Source organism: Zootoca vivipara, chromosome 5, assembly GCF_965207765.1.
Source record: "Zootoca vivipara chromosome 5, rZooViv2.hap1.1, whole genome shotgun sequence".
NCBI classification, from domain to species: Eukaryota; Metazoa; Chordata; class Lepidosauria; order Squamata; family Lacertidae; genus Zootoca; species Zootoca vivipara.
In genome coordinates, this window is record NC_142588.1 from 12,451,416 (window position 1) to 12,473,053 (window position 21,638).

Consider the following 21,638-nt stretch of genomic DNA (forward strand, 5'->3'; position numbering starts at 1 on the left):
GGGGCGGGCAGGTGTGGAGGACTCCCTGGTCCGGAATGGGGTAATTGTGCCCCTGAAGAACCAGGTGCCTAGCCTGGGAGTCATTTTGGACTCACAGCTGTCCATGGAGGTGCAGGCCTATTCTGTGTCCTGGGCAACTGTCTACTAGCTCCATCTGGTACGCAGGCTGAGACCCTACCTGCCTGTGTACTATCTCATCAAAGTGGTGCATGCTCTGGTTATCTCCCGCTTGGACTACTGCAATGCGCTCTACGTGGGGCTACACTTGAAGGTGACCCGGAAACTACAACTAATCCAGAATGCGGCAGCTAGACTGGTGACTGGGAGTGGCCGCCGGGACCACATAACACCGGTCCTGAAAGACCTACATTGTCTCCCAGTACATTTCTAAGCACAATTCAAAGTGTTGGTGCTGACCTTTAAAGCCCTAAACAGCCCCGGCCCAGTATACCTGAAATAGCATCTCTCCCCCCCCCCCAATTGTTCAGCTCAGACACTGAGGTCCAGTGCCGAGGGCCTTCTGGTGGTTCCCTCACGGCAAGAAGCGAAGTGATAGGGAACCAGGCAGAGGGCCTTCTTGGTAGTGGCACCCTCCCTGTGGACATCCCTTCAGATGTCAAGGAAATAAACTACTATCTGGCTTTTGGAAGACATCTGAAGGCAGCCCTGTTTAGGGGAGTTTTAAATGTTTGATGTTTTATTGTATTTTAAATATTTTGTTGGAAGCCGCCCAGAGTGGCTGGGGAAACCCAGCCGGATGGGCGGGGTATTATTACTATTACTATTATTATTATTGATCTGGGTGCAGTGTAGGGTGCAGTGTAGAGGAATTGCTGACAGCAAGATGCAGTCAAGTAAGGTGGTCATATTCAAGGTGATTCTTCCCAAACACCAAGTGCTGTCAGATTCAGCATTGGTAACTGCTGCAATTCCAGCTTGGGTTATGTGACACCAGGAGCTTTTATGCTCGCCCTCAGCACTGTTGTGACCCAGCCCCTGACCCCTCAGTTACTGAAACCTCCTAACACGATCTCAAAGTCCCTGAATCCATCAGAAATAGAATTTGAAAGGAAACTCTTTACAGGCCTTTCTGAAGAAGAGAATGCTGCCCTCACACTCTGAACCACTGGGGTCAGTTGCAAAAGACAGCAGGGCTCTTGCGCCATTAATAATCGTGCGGAAGAAGGAATGTCTGCTTGTTGTGCAAACTACACCTTTCCTTTCACATAATTACTGTCAATTGTGGGACAGTGCTCTGGGAGTCATCAAGATCTGGGATTTGGCTGGCTATTGATGGATCTCAATTCTTTGAAAGTTTCCTTGGATCCTGTGCTGATGGGCTCTCACCAGCTGCTTGTAAGCAGGCTCTCCATGTCTTGATTCATACATTCAGCATTCTCCCCTGCAAGTAACCTCATTCCCATAGCCTCATGCAAGAATGTATGAGTCGTTTCACGTCAGTGCCTGATCTTGCAGAGCACCCACTCTCTGGATTCCCTTCCTTTTTTTTGAAAGAGAAACCCTTCCCAAGCAGGGCCTCAGTCTCTTGCAATCAGCTATCAGACCAGAACAACCTTCTCACACATGGGCTATCCCATGGGGGCCTCTCCATGTGGGTGCTCGGAGTTGTTAGGGCTACAAATTGAAAAGTTGTGTTATTGCACACACACACCCCAGATGGTATGCTGTTGAGGTTCCAGGTTGAATGGCTTGCTGAGCTATGATGTGCCTTTAGGCTCTATATTTAAGATAACTTTACCCACCCAGGCAGTCCATTGGCCTCTCCTCCATGTTGAAGAACTATATGAAGTTCCAGGTCAGGCTGTATTGTGATCCACAGGGATGTCCACCACAAATAGGGGTGATAGTCCACAAAACCGGAGGTCAGAAGTTCCTGGCTGTACAGGCAAAAGCACCCAAGTTGTGAGTTCAGCATCATAGACAAAACTTCTAAAGCAACACATCCAAGTTGTTTCAGCAAGAGCCTAGAGCAACTGGCTGAGTTTTATAGCAGGTCTACATAGTAGTGGACTGGAAGCCCCACCCACTAAGTTCTGCCTCCTGTAGTTAAAGGGCCAGAGTCTCCTGCTGCAGTCAAAGTAATGGGGTTCCCAGCTGTGGAGATCTCTCTTCAAGGTTCTCTCACCTTGATCTACTGGGGTGTCTGTGGACCAGCCGTCAGATTTCCCAGTGGATTCTGCCTCTGTGGAGTCCTCATGTTGTACGATCACGGCAGGCTGGGACTATGCCTGAGTGAAAGTACTTTCCACTATGCCTGCTTGACTGAAAGGTCTTCATCCTGACTCTTGGTTCTTTGCTTTGCATGGCCAGTTGTGACAGTGGGGTAATTTTAAATGTATGGACCAGGGCCACGAAACGTCCTGTCCATGCTTCTCACTATCACATTATATAAAACCTACATTAAAGATTACATGCAGTTTATTATATTTAAATATGTGTTGTTGTTGTTTTTAAAACAACAACAACAACACATGACTGTAAGAAAGAAAGGATGTTTGATGTTTTGTTTCATTTCCTTAGAGTGGTAGCATTGTAAGGATGCTCTTACAAAACCGAAGAAAGAACTGGGGAAACCTGAGATTCTTTGGTGCTCTGAAATGAGGGTCCAGGGATAAGCAAATCCCTGCTGAGCAGTGAGGGGAACTGCTTTGGCAAAAGGGTGTCCTGTCATTCCTACCAAGTTCTAATTTGACATAATGCAGTGGAGAGCATGAGACTCATGTTTCTCACCCCAGTTTCTCTGTGGGAGTCTGTCCTGGTTTGTATCACCACACATTGCAGAAGTGTCACATTCAGGTCCCTAACATCATTTTCCGAGTTTGGCTTGCAGTGCCCCTCATTATGAAAGTTGATATGACAACTCTGTTGCTCTGCATACAAATCTATGTACTCTCCAGTCCTGCAGAAGCTATTTTGACCCTCCTTGTCTATATATACAAAAGTCAAAGGAACACACGTTGTTGGCAGTTTGTGTCACTCCTCTTGCAAGTCCACAGCACTTAAGAGTTGTGTGTGAGAGAGAGAGCTTCAGAAGACAGAACTTCCCTAAATATTCAAAGCTAATGGCATGAGCAGCTCTACTGAAAGGTATAGCAGGCAACATTATTGGCTCTTCCTCATGTGTACACATATATAGATATAGACACTCCCAGCCCTAGACATTTGTGTCATCTTACATTCTTGCAAGATTGAATTAAGGTCACGGATAACAAGCTGCAGTAGGACGACATTTGCTGGTGCATCTTGTCCATTTCATTGCTGTTGCCAGTTGTCATGTGGTCAGCTCGTAAGGCTATGAGCTCAACAGTTTTTAAAAAAGAGATTCTATCACAGCAGCTTGAGGTCACTTAGTAGGCCTTTATTACCCTGTAGTAGAATTGCCTGAATACCCAACGCTTCTGGTTTAAATGTGTGTTTTGTAGTGTATGTCATTTATCCCAATCCAATCATTGTAAGCTGCCTCAACAAGTCCTTAAATTTCACAACAGAGTCCTAATACTGTAGTTCTTCTGCTGTTTGCAGCCAGGTGCTAAATTTTAGCACAATGGAAAACTGAAGTGGTTTGTTTAAGCAGAAACTGGAACATTGTGAGAAGGGCAAGATGACTTTAGAGTGGTCACTGCACTGAGCCAAAGTAAGGGAGATGCTCTCTTTTCTGGAGCTGGTTCTCTGCTTGGAGTGTTGGTTCCCTTTCGTCCCATTTTAAGAAGGTGCTCTCTTATGAAGTACTGTACTTATGAGAAGTACCTTTGATTTTTGTCTTTAAAACAGAATGCAGAGTTTTGGCTCACGTGCTTTCCTTCAAAAGCACACAACAAGTCTTCCTCTTCCTCTTTCTGATTACACTTGTCTTCTCAAATTATTCATATTCTAAATGGTAAGCAGTGTTTTCATGTGCTCTGGCTTTCGTCATGGTGTTCCATGTGTCAGAAGCGGTTTAGTCATGCTGGCCACATGACCCAGAAAGCTGTCTGTGGACAAACACCAGCTCCCTCAGCCTGAAAACAATATGAGCGCCGCAACTCTAATCGCCTTTGATTGGACTTAACCGTCCAGGGGACCTTTATCTTTTACCTTTATTCATATTTTAACCTAAGTAATTGACCCCCCCCCCATTTTTTCTGTTTATCTTCTTTGTTTCATATATATTAGTATTATAGATTGAACATTGTGGGCTAGGGTTAGATTCACCCTTTCGTTCTGTTTTTGGATGAACTGGTTTAGAAAGTTATGCTCTGTTGTATTTCTATTCTGTGTATTTGGTTTTAAACCACTGATGATTTTGTTGCATCTGACATAGGGAATGCAATGACTTCTAGGCTTTTACAAACCTAGCTATGTGGCCATATACACACATGTAAAACACATGACTTCCCCCCAAATAATACTGGGAACTGAAGTCTGTGAAGGGTGCAGGAATTTGTGGCTCTGTGGGGAGCAAACTAGTTCCCAGGATTTTGAGAGCCAGTGTGGTATGTGGTTAAGAGCGGTAGTCTTGTAATCTGGTGAACCGGGTTCGGGTCTCCACTCCTCCACATGCAGCTGCTGGGTGACCTTGGGCTAGTCATACTTCTCTGAAGTCTCTCAGCCTCACTCACCTCACAGAGTGTTTGTTGTGGGGGAGGAAGGGAAAGGAGAATGTTAGCTGCTTTGAGACTCCTTCGGGTAGTAATAAAGTGGGATATCAAATCCAAACTCTTCTTCTCGGGAAGCCATGTGCTTTAAATATATGGTGTTGATGATGTGACCATATTTTCATACCACTAAATGCAAAATCATACCTCTAAATGAGACCTCATACATGATGATGCTTCTATGCTGAGTTGTTATATTTCTGTTTTCTGCAGATGTTTGTTTTTCTTATAGTTCAGTGATGTGTGACACATCTCACCCTTGCGGAGAGCCTAAGGCAGCAGCAAACAGCAAGCCCTTACTAGTTGTAACCTGCACAAGCAAGGTTATCTGAAGAAGTGTGCATGCACACGAAAGCTCATACCAAAATAAAAACTTAGTTGGTCTTTAAGGTGCTACTGAAGGAATTTTTTTAAGCAACAAAAGGTTAGCATCATTAGACCAGAACTGCCTGCTGGGCGAAGTGGAAGAATTGTGACGCAGCCTGTGATCCTAACAGCTCAGGTGGAGCGAAATAGTTTTTTGCAAACCATCCATTTGCAGTCAAGACTGTGCGATTGGTTTGCAACCCTGCAAATATGTGGCACAGAGTAATTGCCAGATGTGATTCTCTGTGAAGTCCAAAGGGCAAAAGATTAAGTGGAGAGGATTTGTAAGTCTGCCATAAGATTTTAAATCCTCCCAACTTATCACTACAGCAGGTGAATGCAGAACCCTGTTAGACTATGGAAGCACGAGACCACCATCTAGTGGCCATGTGTGCATGCCTTATATCCTCTTTGTAAAGTTGGAAGGAATCAGACTCTGGTGACATCCACATCATACATTCAAAGCACGACTTCTCCCAAAGAATCATGGGGACTGTAGTTTGTTGAGGGTGCTGGGAATTCAGGATTCTTTGGGGGAAGCCCCAAAGAAAAGGGATAGTGTGGATTTGACCTTTCAGTAAAGACATTTGCAAGATGCACAGTGGGCCTAATACATGATAGCAGAAAAGGCATATATTTGCACTGGTTTTTAAAAATCTGCTATATTGTAAACAACTTGCAGAAGGGACCTTGTTTAGGAGAGCAATGGAGGTGACTGTAAGATCTTTTCCTCATTCCCTGCCTTAAAACTCATGCTGAAACTGCAAAGGGCAGCCTCAAAAGGGCATAGACCACTGAGAACTCTCCAGGGGGAGATTTGGGGATTTGAGAGGCATCCATCATTTCCTCTGATTGTGAAGGAAGAAGATAGAAGCATCTTGATGGGTTGAGAGGAACAGAGAGCCACTTTTTCAAGGGGGGAGGAGCAAATGGTGCTGGAGAATCTCACAACTTTCACAGATGAGAGCAAGGATGTGGAGTATGGAATCCTGATTTTTTCCTGGTTGTTAGGGAGTTTCATGTTTGGTTCTGATTCTCCAGTGTTTACTGTGTCTTTGTTTCCCACTGAATCTGTTTGTCACTATTGGGATATGTACCAGGAGAAAAGGGACGCAGGTGGCGCTGTGGGTTAAACCACAGAGCCTAGGGCTCACTGATCAGAAGGTCGGCGGTTCGAATCCCCGCGACAGGGTGAGCTCCCGTTGCTCGGTCCCAGCTCCTGCCAACCTAGCAGTTTGAAAGCACGTCAAAGTGCAAGTAGATAAATAGGTACCGCTACAGCGGAAAGGTAAATGGCATTTCCGTGCGCTGCTCTGGTTCGCCAGAAGTGGCTTTGTCATGTTGGCCACATGACCCGGAAGCTGTACGCCGGCTCCCTCGGCCAGTAACGCGAGATGAGTGCCGCAACCCCAGAGTCAGTCACGACTGGACGTAATGGTCAGGGGTCCCTTTACCTTTACCAGGAGAAAGGCTAGATTGCAGGAGCGTGGGAAATATAAGGCAGTCAAGATGTGTACACTATGCGTGTGAGGAAGGGGGGGGGCAATACATTTCTCAGAATCCAACAGGTGAGAGAGGTTGAAATCTGTCATTAGAGCTCCCTCCCCATCTCAGGATACACCATGTTTCATTCACTTGCTTTGAAGATTTTGCATTACATGGATATACTAAAACTGTGGCTGTCCATTCATTGATGGACTAAAATGCCCATCATCCCTGACCAGCTTATTACATGAGCAGCATCAATGCTACTTAAATGCCGCATTCTCTCATTATCTTAGACCGGCAGCTTAGCAGAATGCAGAGTCATTTTGTCTGAATGTAACAGCATCGACTAAGTGTGAAGATGTTTTGGGATCACACTGTGGAAGAAACTGAAAATGAAAGAGGCAAATGAAGGCAATGGTTAAAGTGCGTATCAGAAATTTATTCCTCAGCACAAGCAGTTGTAAAGTGACTTTTAACTTCAAAAATAAAATGAAATAAAAATATTTCCAAAAGAACAGAACAAGTTCTCTTACTGCTTGAGATGTACAGCCCTGTGTATTTCAGGATGTTGCTGGCAGGTTCGTTTCTTGGATGTGAAATTTGAATACCCTCCCAGAGAAACAAGAGAGCTGCCAGTCTAAATAGCAAACAATGGCAAGATATCTGACAAAGGGTAACATGAAGATTTCACTGATGTGGTTTCCAGCTGGGTTGTGTGTGACTGTGAAAATGAAAATGACAGAAGCCTCATCAAGAGCTCCTCCAAATGCCTTGCTCCCAACTCTTGTTCTGTATTCTAGCTCCTGGTATTGCTTCCTAAGCTGTTCTGAATTCTAGCATCTTGTTTCACTTCCTAAGCTGTAAGATTGGACTTGGAACCTTTCTAGAGCACAGAACAGACTGGCTCAACAGGGGCTGTCATGTAGAACAGAGCCACTGGATTCCTTCCTCTAGTGTGCTCCCTTCTCAGGCTTCTTGCAAAGAGGCTTCCTCCCCCCCCCCCACCATTTCACACCTCTTCTTAAACTATGAAAACCTGTGCCAGGCAGAAGGAATGGGAAGAGCCTATCTTCTACATTCTCATGGTGCCCGGTAAGCCTATCTGTACCCTGATCTGTACTTCCTGCCTGTACTAAACCTTTCCATGAAGGCTCTTAGTGAAAGGGCACCAAGATGGTTTTTTTGCCTTTGGTTGCTGCAGAGCAAGCCGTGCCAGGCCAGGGAGGTTCTGCTATCATCACTACAGTGCTTCTTGCAGTCAAGCAGCTGTTAAACACACAGGAGGCTCAAAAGAGTCAGAAACTAGCAACCTGCATTTCACAGCACAGCAGCTTTGAGAAGTATGTCTCAGTGGTCAACACCCCCCTCCCCAGCCCCAATTTTGCTAGGTCTCAACACTCAAACTTGGCTGAATGAGGTCAGCAGGACTACACGGAGGCTGAGGCCTCCCAATTTTTTTTGAACTTGGGCCTAAGTACATATCTGGATGTGGAAACAACACATTACAAACCACCCTTGTGCTCCATCTGTCTCCCTCTTGAATGACAGGTTTGCATTCTTCAGACTTGGCATTCTTCAGACAATGTTAACCAGTATTTCATATCTACTCTTCCTTGAACCTACCGGTATCCATCCTCTTGCATTTGGAGCCCCACCTCAACCATCAACGCCTGCTGAAAGGATAACTTCCTGCAACAAACAGCTGAGTTCAGGCCTGTGTTCTTCGACACTGCATCTCAAGATGTTGTTGGCCTCCAACACCCATCATCTCTTACAGTTGGCTAAGGTGGTTGGGCATGATGGGAGTTTGTAGCCCAACAATATCTAGACTCCATCTACAAAGCTGAAGAAGATAAGGGTGCACCAAACTGTTACGATAACAGGCAGTGACAGGTGATTGGCTCTTTGGGATCACCTGACTCCCAGATCAGGAGCATTCTCATATATACAGTATATATGTATTTTTGTGTGTGTATCTTCTCCAACCAGCAGGGAGTAAGGAATCGGCATCTCAGCTGCTGTTTGAGCCTCATAATAACTGGCCCAAACATATACATGATGCATTGATTTCAAATGGCAGACATGCTTTTCTCCATGCTACAAGCCTTATTCAGCCGCTCAGTCTCCTCATGTGCAAACGCATAGGGCTCTAAATCACATGGGGAGCCTCCCCACTTAAGAACTTCACCCCCCCAAACTCACGAGTGGCTCTAAACTGTGCAGCAATGATACATTACAGGAGGCCGTAGGCCTAGTCAATTCCACCTGCTTCGGGGGATGCATAAAACACCCCAAGCACATCCTGGGCAGTTCTTCCAGCAAGCTGCCTGTTCTACTATCCCTTCCTGGCTTTGAGTAGATATAAAACTCCTAGCCATCCCTTCTCTCCCTGCTAGCTTTCATTGACCTGGGAGAGTCTACAAAAACTGGCCCTGGAATTGCATTTCCAGTTGCTAGCTTGTCAGACATTGGACCAAACATCTGAGGTACAGGAACGCCTTAAAACTCTGTCCTGTGGACTCTGAAAACCACTCCCACACTTGTTCACACATTCCTCCCTCCCACTTACAGTGTCCTATTCTAGCAAGAGATTAATGTCAAACCTTGCACTCCAAAATTCCACACTTGGTCTTCCTTTCATTTTTCTGAAAGGATTCTCCTTCTCTGGTGCTTCGACACACAACATTGTCTTTTCAGCCCTTGCAGTCCTGCACAGCCTCTCGTTCAGCTGTTCAGAGGAGGACCAAGAAACTTTGAGAAATTTGTGTCTCCTGTCTCATTTAATTATGTAGCAAATGGCACACACGTCTGTGTCAACCAATTGCTTTCAAACTTTCTATCTGACTTATATGTTGAAGAAGCAGATGATTCTGGGGCATAGTCTTGGGGCATTTCAAGAGAGAACAGCATGTTACAAGGCAAATGCCATGCCTGGCAGTCGTCGTATTTGCTTCATAATGCTAATGTGGAGGCAGAGTCATAACACAGGGACATTGAGGAAATGCCTGCCAAGCCTTTCCTGTAAATGCAAGAGAGAAAGTGATTTTCTGATGTGAACCACCCTGGGATCTTCAGATAAATGGCCATATACAAATTTAAGAAATAATAACAACAATTTGCATTTCCTTGGAAAATTTTGGCTGTGCTACAGCATTGCTCTCAGTTAAGGCAGGGCAAAAACTGGGTCTCTTATGCCTAGCACGAGCGGAAACTTGCAATACATCACTGGCTGCCTCCCCAAGGAACTCACAACAAGCTTCCAAGACAATCCTGTTGGGAAGAGAGTGATGAAAACTTTGAATTTGTGGGCTATAGCAGGCAGATGTTGAGAGACAATTAGGAGACTCCATCCATGCCTCTGTGACTGCTTCTTTTCCACCTTACCACCATGCTCAGGGTTTCTGGATGATGAGGCGAGGAGCTGTTCTCAAAGATAAAAATGCACTTGCTTACAGCTGCACAGCACTGCTTTTCCTAGGGCGGTTATGAATCTTGCTGCTACGTGAATGGCAAACCCTTCTATCGTTGCTACTTTTCTCCTGTTCCAGCCACACACAGTTAAATCCCTTGGAAATGTTGCAAGTCCAAAAAATGGATAGTTCAGGGATTCGGAAAAGGAGGCTGCTTGCCCCCCATTTGGTTTCATTGTCCTAATTTACAGGAACTCAACTTAAACAGAAAAGGAGGGGGAGGGGGAGGTGCTAAAGGTAACTATTCTGTTCAAACGCCTGCCTTGCGTCTGTGGGCCATCTCATCTCATCACACAGCAGCAAACCTGGGTTTGCCACAAAGTGGGCACTCAGAAGTGAGCTGCAGCCAATTGTAGCTCTCTGGTGGGTGCACTTTTAGGATAAACTGCTGCATTTACACTTTAAATTAATAGATGTATGCGCCCCCCCCCAACCCCTTAGGTGTACACCTAAAAAATCACGACGTGTGAAGAAGCCCACTGATGGGGATGGGGAAGCGCAAATTTCTCTTTCACTGGTGACCAGAACTTGGTCTCCAGGTGTGTGCCTGCATCCCAGTTTGCGCAGCTGAGAACCTGGGTCTCGCTACATGGAAACTGGAGGATGAGGAGGGTCGGCTTGGGGAAGGCCCCCTGCCTGGCTGGCTGAGGTCAGGGGAGCTTAGATACTGTGTGGGAGCCACCTGGAAGGGCCCCGGGGAAGCGGGTGCAGAGATGGAGGTCATTTCTGTCCTCCACATAGGCTCATCCAACGTGGTGGCAGAGCGGGGGGCCAGCACTGTAGGGGCCAGGCTGCTGGAAGCTGGCGCTGGAGCAGGTGTGGAGAAGCGGCGGATCTCATAGGTCCGGGCTGTTTTCACAGGCACTTGCTTGGCTGGGGTGAAAGACAGGCTGGATTGCTGGGCTGCCTGGCTTGCGGAGGAGGCCTGGACGTCAGAGCCTGGCACATCCCCGAAGCAGAACATGGCGGACTTCAGCTGGTACGGCTGGTGCCGCATGAAGTCGATGGCCTTGATCCCCGATTTCTGGCTGGGCCCCTTTTTCGCTTTGCTCTCTGCCTTGCTGGCTTGTGACCTGCTGGCTCCCAGGGGATAAAACGGAGAGAGCAGTGGGTTGTAACCGATGGGGGGTGGGGCGCGGATGTTGGGGGAGTACTTCCAGGAGGGAGGCAGAGAAGGGGTCGGGGATGGGGTCCTGGCCTTTGGGGCCGGTGATAGAGCAGACTCCACGACAAACTTGTCCATGCGGCTCTGTCGCTTGGCAAAGAGCTCTGCCCCTTTCCCCTTCAAATGGGATATGTCGTTGGCAGAGGAGGAGCCGTTCACCAGTCCACCAGAGGCCTTTGACTGCTGGGGCTTAGGAGCTACTGGGGGTGGGGTCCTGAACTTCCGGCCCGAGGCTTGCATGAAGTTGCAGGCTTCAGCCCCCAGGCTGAGGAAGTCCTCCTCGGGCCCAGACTCAAAGCCTGCCCCGTGGTGGTCTCCTTTGGGTTTTTCGTCCAGGTTCTGCACTAGAGACAGCAACTCAGGGTTGGGGGAATTCTTCTTCTTCTCCTCCACAGTCTTGAACATGGGCTTCTTGCTGCTCCTCCGGCGAGCCTCCTGCAAGATTCCCGTTCTGGGAGCCGGAACTGCAACTCTCTGTTCCCTGGAGGCAAAGGGCTCAGAAGCAGGCCGTGAGATGGCTGGCACTACAGCAGTGTAGGGCTGGGAGAGGGGTTGCTGTTGGACTGGGCTGATGTACAAAGTGGAAGAAGCCATCTCTTGGCCTTGGGAAGGCAGCAATGGCGGTGGTGTAGCAGCGACAGCCTCTGCAGCTGGCTTAGAAGGTGCTGATAGGTATATGGAAGCTGTGGAGGTTCGGGCTGTGTTGGAAGGTGGCTTGGCCTCCGCAGAACTTCCAGCCCCTGAGAGTTGCACCAATGATGGAGGGGTTGGGATATACAGAGACACAGAGGTACTTGCTGGGCCACTAGGCTGCACTGCCATGGGAGCGGCAGGAAGCAGAGTGGTCCCTGGAGTGACAGGGGAGAAAGGAGGCACCACTGTTCTCTGTCCACCCAAACTCTCGCTGCTTTTCCTTGGCGCAGATGGTCTGAACATGACAGAGGAAGTCATAGGACGTTGCCCGGGAAAACCTGGAGTAAAAGGTCGGGCAGATCTGTTGAAGATGCTGGTGGCACTTGGCGAGTTCTGGGTGCCCACTCCTCCTCCTCCGAAGATGCCTGATGGAGACTGGAGCTGAGCTGGGCTGGGTGATGGCAGCTGGCTAGAGACCTGCACAGCTTCTAAGTGGACACTCAGAGGGGCCCTTTCTGCCTTCTGTGGAGTGGGTACTTCATTGTGTAACACGTTGTGTAACACAGGTGGAGGTGGGGGCTGTTCTTCTGGCTCATGAGTAGCGACTCTCTCCACAGTATGTTCACCAGCCTTCTGCCTTTGCTGCTCAAACAACTGTGCCCCCCTGCCTGATGCTCCGCTGAGGCCTTGCTGAGCCTGGTCCTGCTCGTGGGCAGGAGGCCCCTTGGGCTTCTCAATGTCAAGGTAAGTATTGTCCCAGTCTGAGTGGTTTGTTAGGCTCCGGGCATCAGAGAAGCCTTCCTCGTCAAACTCAGATTCGCTGGTTGGGAAGACACCGTCCTCTTCGTCATAGCAGCGGTCTTCATCAACGCTTCCGAAGCTGACCAGGGTGTACTTCTTTGCCCTCTGGCGGCGTTTTTTGAACATCAGGACACCCTTGGAATGGGGGTTGGGCGCATCTGTCAGCAGGGATGCAATGGTTCGGCATTTGGTTTTGGCTTCTTTCACATTCTTTTCCTGCATACTTTCACTGCGATGAAGCTCTGCAAGGAACAGTGACAAAAAGAGAGGCACAGTCAGGATACTGTGGGGAATCTGGCTGGAAAGCCAAGCCTGCCTTATCTGATCATGTTCATATGGGAGAGGAGGATGTGTAAAATACAGTACTTATTCACACTGTGCATAGTAAACTATGGAACTCTCTTCCACAGGAGGCAGTGGTGTCCACCAACTTGGATGGCTTTAAAGGTAAAGGTACCCCTGACTATTAGGTTCAGTCATGGACAACTCTGGGGTTGCGGCACTCATCTCGCTTTATAGGCCGAGGGAGCCGGCGTTTGTCCGCAGACAGCTTCCGTGTCATGTGGCCAGCATGACTAAGCCGCTTCTGGCGAACCAGAGCAGTGCAGGGAAATACCGTTTACCTTCCTGCCACAGAGGAACTTGACATGCTTTCGAACTGCTTGACATGCACTACACATGCTTTCGAACTGCTAGGTTGGCAGGAGTAGGGACCGAACAATGGGAGCTCACCCCGTCGCGGGGATTTGAACTGCCGACCTTCTTATTGGCAAGCCCTAGGCTCTGTGGTTTAGACCGCAGTGCCACCTGCATCCCTCTATGGATAGCTTTAGAAGGTAAAGGTAAAGGGACCCCTGACCATTAGGTCCAGTCGTGACCGACTCTGGGGTTGTGCGCTCATCTCGCATTATTGGCCGAGGGAGCCGGTGTATAGCTTCCAGGTCATGTGGCCAGCATGACAAAGCTGCTTCTGGAAAACCAGAGCAGCACATGGAAACGCTGTTTACCTTCCCGCTATAGCGGTTCCTATTTATCTACTTGCATTTTGATGTGCTTTTGAACTGCTAGGTTGGCAGGAGCTGGGACCAAGCAACGGGAGCTCACCCTGTCACAGGGATTCGAACCGCCGACCTTCTGATCAGCAAGCCCTAGGCTCAGTGGTTTAGCCCACAGCGCCACCTGGGTCCCAGCTTTAGAAGAGGATTAAACAAATTTGTGAAAGAGAAGGTTATCAACAGCTACTAACCATGATGGCTATGCTTTGCCTCCAAAACCAGAGACTGTATCCTTCTGAATATCAGTTGTTGGAAACCACAGGAGAGGAAAGTGCTCTTGCCCTCAGTTCCTGCTTGTGGGCTTCTCACATGCATCTAGCTGGCCACTGTGAGAGCGGGATGCAGGCCTAGATGATTCCAGCAACCTCTTCTTATGTTCTTAAGAGTTACCTATCAACATGAGGAATATTCTTGCCCCTCCTACTAACTATTACCAGTACTGTGCCAGGCATTCAGGTAATGTGGGAAAATAAAAAAATTCCTTCAGTAGCACCTTAAAGACCAACTAAGTTTATATTTTGGTATGAGCTTTCGTGTGCATGCACACTTCTTCAGAAGTGTGTATCTGAAGAAGTGTGCATGCACACGAAAGCTCATACCAAAATATAAACTTAGTTGGTCTTTAAGGTGCTACTGAAGGAATTTTTTTATTTTGCTTCGACTCAGACCAACACGGCTACCTACCTGTAACTAGGTAATGTGGGTATATCAGAGCTGGCTGGATAGGGGGAAATAAAAAAAGTCTTACATTGGCTCTTCCAGTTTGGATCTGAGGTTTGGACAAAACTCAAGGTGACAATTTCTCACTGCCTGTGGTAGTCCAAGACAGGTTTCATAGGACTGAGGCCTCTACACACACAGAGTTGAGTAGAGTGTACCACCATGTCAGGCTCCAGGTGGGTGACTTTGAGATGCTCCCCCACAAACAGCTTCCAGGAAGAAGAAACACCTCCTCCCCTGGCAGACCAAAGTAAAAGGTGCCTTCCAACTCTATAATTCTATGATTCTTGCTCAAATAGCCCCCTTCCTGCGCTGTGCTAGTTTTCTAATAGAATGTAAACCACTTTGAGTGGTATATAAATTCAAACAAACAAACAAACAAATGTAAAACAGCATGTAAAAATATGATCTTCCATTTGCAGATGCAGTCATACCTCATGTTACGGATGCTTCAGGTTATGCGCTTTTGGGTTGCGGACTGCGGGAAACCCGAAAGTATTGGAACGGTTTACCTCCGGGTTTCACCACTCGCACATGTGCAGAGGCGCCAAATTGCGCCGGCGCAGACACGGGGCTTCAGAATGTGAACGCTGCGGGTTGCGGACATCCCTCTGTCACGGATCACGTCCGCAACCTGAGGTTCCACTGTATCTGAAACGATATTTTTCTGCCACCTCATTTTCTTCCATGTGCTGCTCGAGCACAAGTGTCCTCTACTCCAGCACAGAGAAGCATAGTATGTGTGTTTGTGTGAGAGAGAATTTAAGTGGGGATGAGAGGGTGGGTGGGTGGGAGGAGAGAGGTCAGTAGACAACAAGCCAAGGATGTGCTGCAAGGAGAGAGCACATGATGGGAGCCACGAGCGGATACATGATTCCAAACACATTTAATCACCTTAAAGAAGAAAATGATGCCTTGTCAATTGCAGTCAAGGCTATCATCCATCTCCATTACTCTGCTGAAGGGTTTCTAAAATCTGAGGGGGTAACTTGATGGAAAACATTTAAAATAAAAACGGGGAAAAATATTTTTCTGATGGATCTTTCTTGACATTTAATCAATGGTCCAAGATAACCATAGTGAAACATTTTCAAGTGCGAGACTTAAATTGACTGTAAAACTATTCTTAATGAAAATTAACTCCAGTGTAGTCGGTGTGTACATTCCGTTTCTTGTCTCTCCCTCATCATGCATGAACAGTAGACATTAAAAAAATAAATAGGAAGGATTCTCAAACACATTTTTAATGTCATGTTTAAAATGCCCTAAGAGAAAAGGCAGCACTTCCTGCTTCAGCCTCCTCTCGTTTTTTCCCTCCTTCTCCTGCCTTTGCTGCTCCATCCATTCTAGAACAACATCAAACCTGTGGTTATGTAAAATACACTCAACAAACACACAAGATGTAACCAGCTGTGCTCTTACATAAATAAAATATATTATTCGCTATATCATATCAAATACTTATAGACTTCAACGGAAGTAACTCAAAGTTCAACCAAGTAAACAGAAGACCCAGTAGATCAGTTCATTCACAGATCAGTTCATTCACGAGGTCCATACATGTACTAGTGTCTATTCCACCTGTGTCTTTGTATGTTCCTAAAGTCCAAACAATCCACATGGGAGCTTGTTACAGTTCCACAGAATCCTTTCACAGAGTATAGACAAGGATTTCTGGAATATTGGCCTTGTTTCGCTGTCCTGGGCTTCATCAGTTGTACAAGTTCATATGTGTAGTTGCAACTACTACTGTGCCATAAGATCCACAATCTTATTACATCACATATGAACTTGTACAATTGATGAAGCCCAGGATGGTGAAACATGGCCAATATTCCGGAAATCCTTGTCTAGACTCTGTGAAAGGATTCTGTGGAACTGTAACAAGCTCCCATGTGGATTGTTTGGACTTTATGAACATACAAAGACACAGGTGGAATAGAAACTAGTACATGTATGGACCCCGTGAATGAACTGATCTGTGAATGAACTGATCTACTGGGTCTTCTGTTTACTCCGTTGAACTTTATGAGTTATTTCTGTTGAACTCTGTAAGTTACTGGTATTTGATATGATATAGTGAATAATATACGTCTTGTGTGTTTGTTGCCCATCCATTCTAGAGGCACAACCACTGAGATACAGGGTGTTCTGGAATGTTATCCATTCTCCTGTCGGGCACAGAGAAGGTCAAGATGAGTGGCAGACAAATCTGTGGGAACAGAAGGTGCTGAAGATACCAACAGGGCTCTATACACCTCATAAAAAATAATGGAATGTACGAAGTACAATGGAAACAATAGTTGAAATTCCAATAAACCTTAAATTTTCTGTGTTTAATAATCATGTAAGATCAGACCAAGGATCCATTTGGTTCAGCATCCTTTTTCCAAAGGTAGCTGTTTCCAGGAAGCCCAGGGATGAAGGCAGCATTGTTTGCCCTCCTCAACTCTGCATGTGGCGATCCCCAGTAGCCATCATGACTAATAGCCAATGAGTTCTCTCTCCCCCATGAGTCACCCTCTCTAGTCACCCTCCAGAGCAAGCCTCTCCAAGGGGTCACCCCTACATTTTGTGGGAGCGAATTCCATAAATTCACTGTGCATCTTTTTTGAAGGCATGCTTCCTTTTCCTTGTCCTGAATCAACCACCAATTCTTTTCATTGGCACTGTTTTACCTTCTTTATGGCCATTATAGGTTAGTGAGCACATCAGGCAAATAGGCACTGCACAACTGACAGGAGGTTTAAAGCCCCTTCAAGCTGGTTCTACTTCCTACTGTCCAAAAATTCAGCTACCTTTCATCTACAGCTTTCTTCCATAGCAATACAAACCATCTGAAAGCAAAGCAAGTGGAGCCTCTGTCTGTGAGGAGGCTTGCAAAAGTTTGGCATGCAAAATAAACTGGTACCTGCATATGGTTGGTCCAAGCTCTTGAAAGAAACATCTAGTCCCGGAGAGAAGGGCATGTCACACGCCCGTAACTCACAGCTCTCCATAAAGAGAGGGAGAAGTAGAACAGCTCAGCTCCCTTCTGGAGCAGAACCAAATCCTTAAAAGAGCCCAGGCCCTTTGCCTGCAGCTCCACTAGCCTTTTAAAGCCTCTCTTTTGTCTCCTCGACATTGCTGCTGAAAGCCATGAGGTAACTCTCTCTATTTTTACCCCCCAGGCATCATCACTAAACAGTGTGATGGACATTGTCAAGTGTCAAACACTTGCTCCACTTCCCATCCTCCTCCCATAGATGGGGTTTAAAATAGGACATGTCCCTTGCCACAAATGTTTCCACACTTGCGCTCAGGAGAGGGGACTCTTTGAGTCACTGAGCATGAAAGCACTAAATCCAAAAAACAATGTCATCTTTCCTGATACTCAGGCATGTTTCACAAACAGCATTTTTCTGATACAGTCATTTGCAAAGGATAACATCGGTGAAGATTTCTCCAAATGGAGATGGGCCATTCATCACCATTAAAGAGTTTTAAACAGGCATCAATTAACCATTGCGGAAGGATGCCTGCATAGGCCCGGCAGAACAGAAAAGTTTTCAGCAGGCATTCAAAAGTTGAAACGGCTGAAGCCTGCTGAATCTCTTTTGGCAAAGGACTGGGCTGATCACTAAAGATTTGGTTTCTTGTTGTTGCCAAATGAGCCTCATCAACTCAGGGAACAACCAGAGATGCTGATCTCAGTGATTGAGCTGGGATATAAGGGTTCGAGTGATCCCTGGGGTACCTTGGACCTAAGTTGTAGCTGGCAAACTAGCCAGAGCTGGAAAAAGGCACTCCGAGCCACTGAGCCTCCACTGACAGTGTTGAATTCAACAGCACCCCCAAGCTGCGGACCTGCTCTTTCCTGTAAAATGCAATCCAATCCAGGTAGGAACAGAACACTGAAGTCAGTTTTCCCAATGCCCATCCTACAGATCAGAATTATGCCATGGTCAATGGCACAGAATGCCATGGAGAGATCAAGCAGGAGAAGCAAGGTCACAGTCCGCTTGCCCCTCTCTCAATAAGCAACATCCCCTCAGAGCAACCAAGGCTGACTCTGGGCTGAAACCAGGCTCAAATCCAGACTGAAACATGTCTAGATAATTAGTCATAAATGGGGCAGACATGTGAATAAAACAAAACAAACAAACAAACAAAAACACGACTGCCTTCATATCCTAGTTGGACCCTGGGCAATTGACCTACTGGAGTTAAAAGAGGATTGTTTCCCATCTTGGAGTTATGTTTCCTTTGTTTTTAAAACATCAGGAGGTGGCCACAATGGAATATAGGATCCCAGGCTATCCCTAAACTGCTAAAAAGAATGCCCCAGTCTGCCCCAGGAAAACCCACAATCTACTGCTGAATTAGAGCAAATGGCAACCCATGAAAAACCCAGTTGCCACTTGCTCTAAAACATGGCTTTCCCCAGGGAAAGCGTGCCAGGGGAAGAAAAAACAAGCAAACCATACACACACCTGCTTGGACCTGGATGTAGAAAGCCTGGATCTGTGCCTAGAAACGTGGCAAAAAAGTAAGCATGGACGAGCCCTTAGTGGTGTCTCACTTTCCAGATGTTACACGATTATCAACATGTTCCCCTATTCTAACAGTTGTAGCTGAGTATGAGATTTTTAAGGAGGGATCAATTTGAATTGGCAAAATAACGTGGAATCACCAAGGAAGAATCCTCCTGATGGGAGAATTACAGTATAGGACTGAAATTTATCAGCAAAGGTAAAAAATATATAGCCCCAATTCTTCCTGCTACAATGTACTGCCGGAACAATGCAAGGATCCATTGTGAGATCATGATAGGGAAAGGGTGTAATAGGTGTTTTCCTCTCTCTGGACCAGATAGTTCCTCCAGTATTTTCCATCATGAACTTTGCAGGGGGAGAAGGTGGAAGGGTGTTTACTGCACCATTTGTCCAAAAAAATGTCTTCATGCATTACTGTGTGATATTAGCTGGGTGGGTTAAACCACAAGCCTAGGGCTTGCCGATCAGAAGGTCAGTGGTTCGAATCTGCGTGATGGGGTGAGCTCCCGTTGTTTGGTTCCTGCTCCTGCCAACCTAGCAGTTTGAAAGCACGTCAAAGTGCAAGTAGATAAATAGGTACCGCTACAGCAGGAAGGTAAACGGTGTTTCGTGTGCTGCTCTGGTTCGCCAAAAGCAGCTTAGTCATGCTGGCCACATGACCTGGAAGCTGTACGCCGGCTCCCTCGGCCAATAATGCAAGATGAGCACCGCAACCCCAGAGTCGGTCACAACTGGACCTAATGGTCAGGGGTCCCTTTACCTTTACCTTGCCTCCAAAAAGCACCAAATTTTTCTTTGTGATGTCTTTCTGACTACTGCCAACGTGACATGTGCTGTCATATACATCAGGGCCTCCATTTAACACAGCTAGCCAAAACAAGCTTGATTTTATAAAGGCACACCTGAAATTACTGCAATGTGAATCAGGAGCACATTACGGTCTCATTTCCCCTCCAGTTTCATATGAAAGCAAGTGGAGCAGCACTGTGGGATGGTTTTGGACTACCTAATATCTCCAATGCTTTCCAGCATGTTACTGGAGTTCATAGAACCCCCTTGTCTTAGTATAAGATCTAGACCGTGCCAATGCCTGAGAATGGGAGGACCATGCAAGCAGCAGTTTATTTAACCATGTAACTAAGTTCTCTGAGCAGCTCAATCTCACTCCCCATTGAAAATAAAGAACAAATAACCTTTACAGAATGACAGTCATATGAACCACATTTTACATCAGCCAGAGATTAAGCAACATTGCAGTACAACCTCAAAGCAAACAACTCCAAAGGCTGGACTATTTATAGTACAGGACGAATTGTGAAAGTCTGTCCATACCAACGGAAATTCAATGCAAGAGCAGATCGACAGGTATTTGATAAAGGCAAAGGTTCTCTGATAAAGGCTGAAAGAGAGTGATCTGTAAGCTTTCATGAAGTATATATAGCAGTGTGTGAATCAGTGTATGTAGACACAGGAGTGAAAAACATATTGAACCTGTAGAATATGATGAGCGTTATCAAGCTTTAACCCAGTCAGTGGATTTCTATTGGTGAGATATTTGAATTTGAAATGGAAAAGATTGAAATATTTTACAGAACAGATGATGTTCTGTGCTTTGCTGAATTTTTAACTCTTACAAAACACTATGTGCATGATCCAGCAAAGCTAAGAACTTGGTTGTCTCATGCATTTCAGCTGCAGAGTTAATCACATGTGCTTACATCATTTAAATCAAAATCTGTTGGATTTAAATGTGCTTAATGTTGGCTAGATCATGCCCTATTCATTTTGCCCCTGTTCATATCCTTACATATGATCCATAAAGAGTAACTGATGCAGTATAGCAAGAATACATTCTCAATATAGCCAAAGTTGAGTGAACTTTGGCAGGCAAAACAAATTTTCCACGGCAGTTGTCACAGTTAACACAGGGAGCCAAATATAAGAGGTTAGAGAATAAGAGCAGCTGCATGTCCTTTATATGTGCAAGGTGGTGTGTGTGAGTGTGTGTGTGTGTGTGTGTGTGTGTGTGTGTGTGTGAGTGTGTTTAAAAACAAGAAGAAGAAGCTATGGTACCACACAGGTCCTTTGCACCCCAAAGCATCACCCAGCCTGTTCAAAAACAGCACATGTGTTACGGGGCACATACTATGTCCTGCCCATAAAAGTCCCAGGTGTGTCATCCAGCAAGGGCAAGGCCTCCCATGCCCCCAACTCTTTCAGGACGTAGCTTCTCAGGGAAAAGCCAGCTTTAACACGCTCCTTTAAATAAGCAGAGGTTCAAACGGATGTGGAGAAGTGAACATAGGATGGGAAAGATGAGAAACCGAAATCAACAGATTTGCCCATTTCTAGTCCTGAGGCACCAAGTATTATTATTATTATTATTATTATTATTATTTTATTATTATATTGTTGTTATTATTATTGATAATATGTTTATTGAAATTTTTTGCATAAAAATATCAAAAACAAAAAATAGAAAAAAGAAAAAAGAAAAAAACATCAAAAAAAGCAAAAAGAAAAATATAAAGCAAGATCTTGATAATATCTTAACATCGACTTCCCCGTCCCTCCCTTCCCGAGCCTAATTGAAATCCTCTTATACAGCTTCCACAATATTTTGCATAATGATTCAACAATTATAATTCTTCTTCTTCTTCTTCTTCTTCTTCTTCTTCTTCTTCTTCTTCTTCTTCTTCTTCTTCTTCTTGACTCAATAATATAACTTAATTTAAACAACATTTTAACTA

At 46.0% G+C, this 21,638-nt stretch overlaps 1 protein-coding gene across 1 annotated transcript in view; it reads right to left on the bottom strand.

Moving 5' to 3' along the window:
• Nucleotides 1-6,927: 6,927 nt before the first annotated feature.
• SYNPO2L (synaptopodin 2 like) overlaps nt 6,928-21,638 on the bottom strand; it is a 43,644-nt gene continuing 28,933 nt past the window's right edge. The window contains exon 4 of the mRNA XM_035138046.3: nt 6,928-12,820. Within this exon, the coding sequence (XP_034993937.2) occupies nt 10,491-12,820 (2,330 nt within the window). The 3' untranslated portion in view covers nt 6,928-10,490. The remainder of the gene's footprint in view (nt 12,821-21,638) is intronic.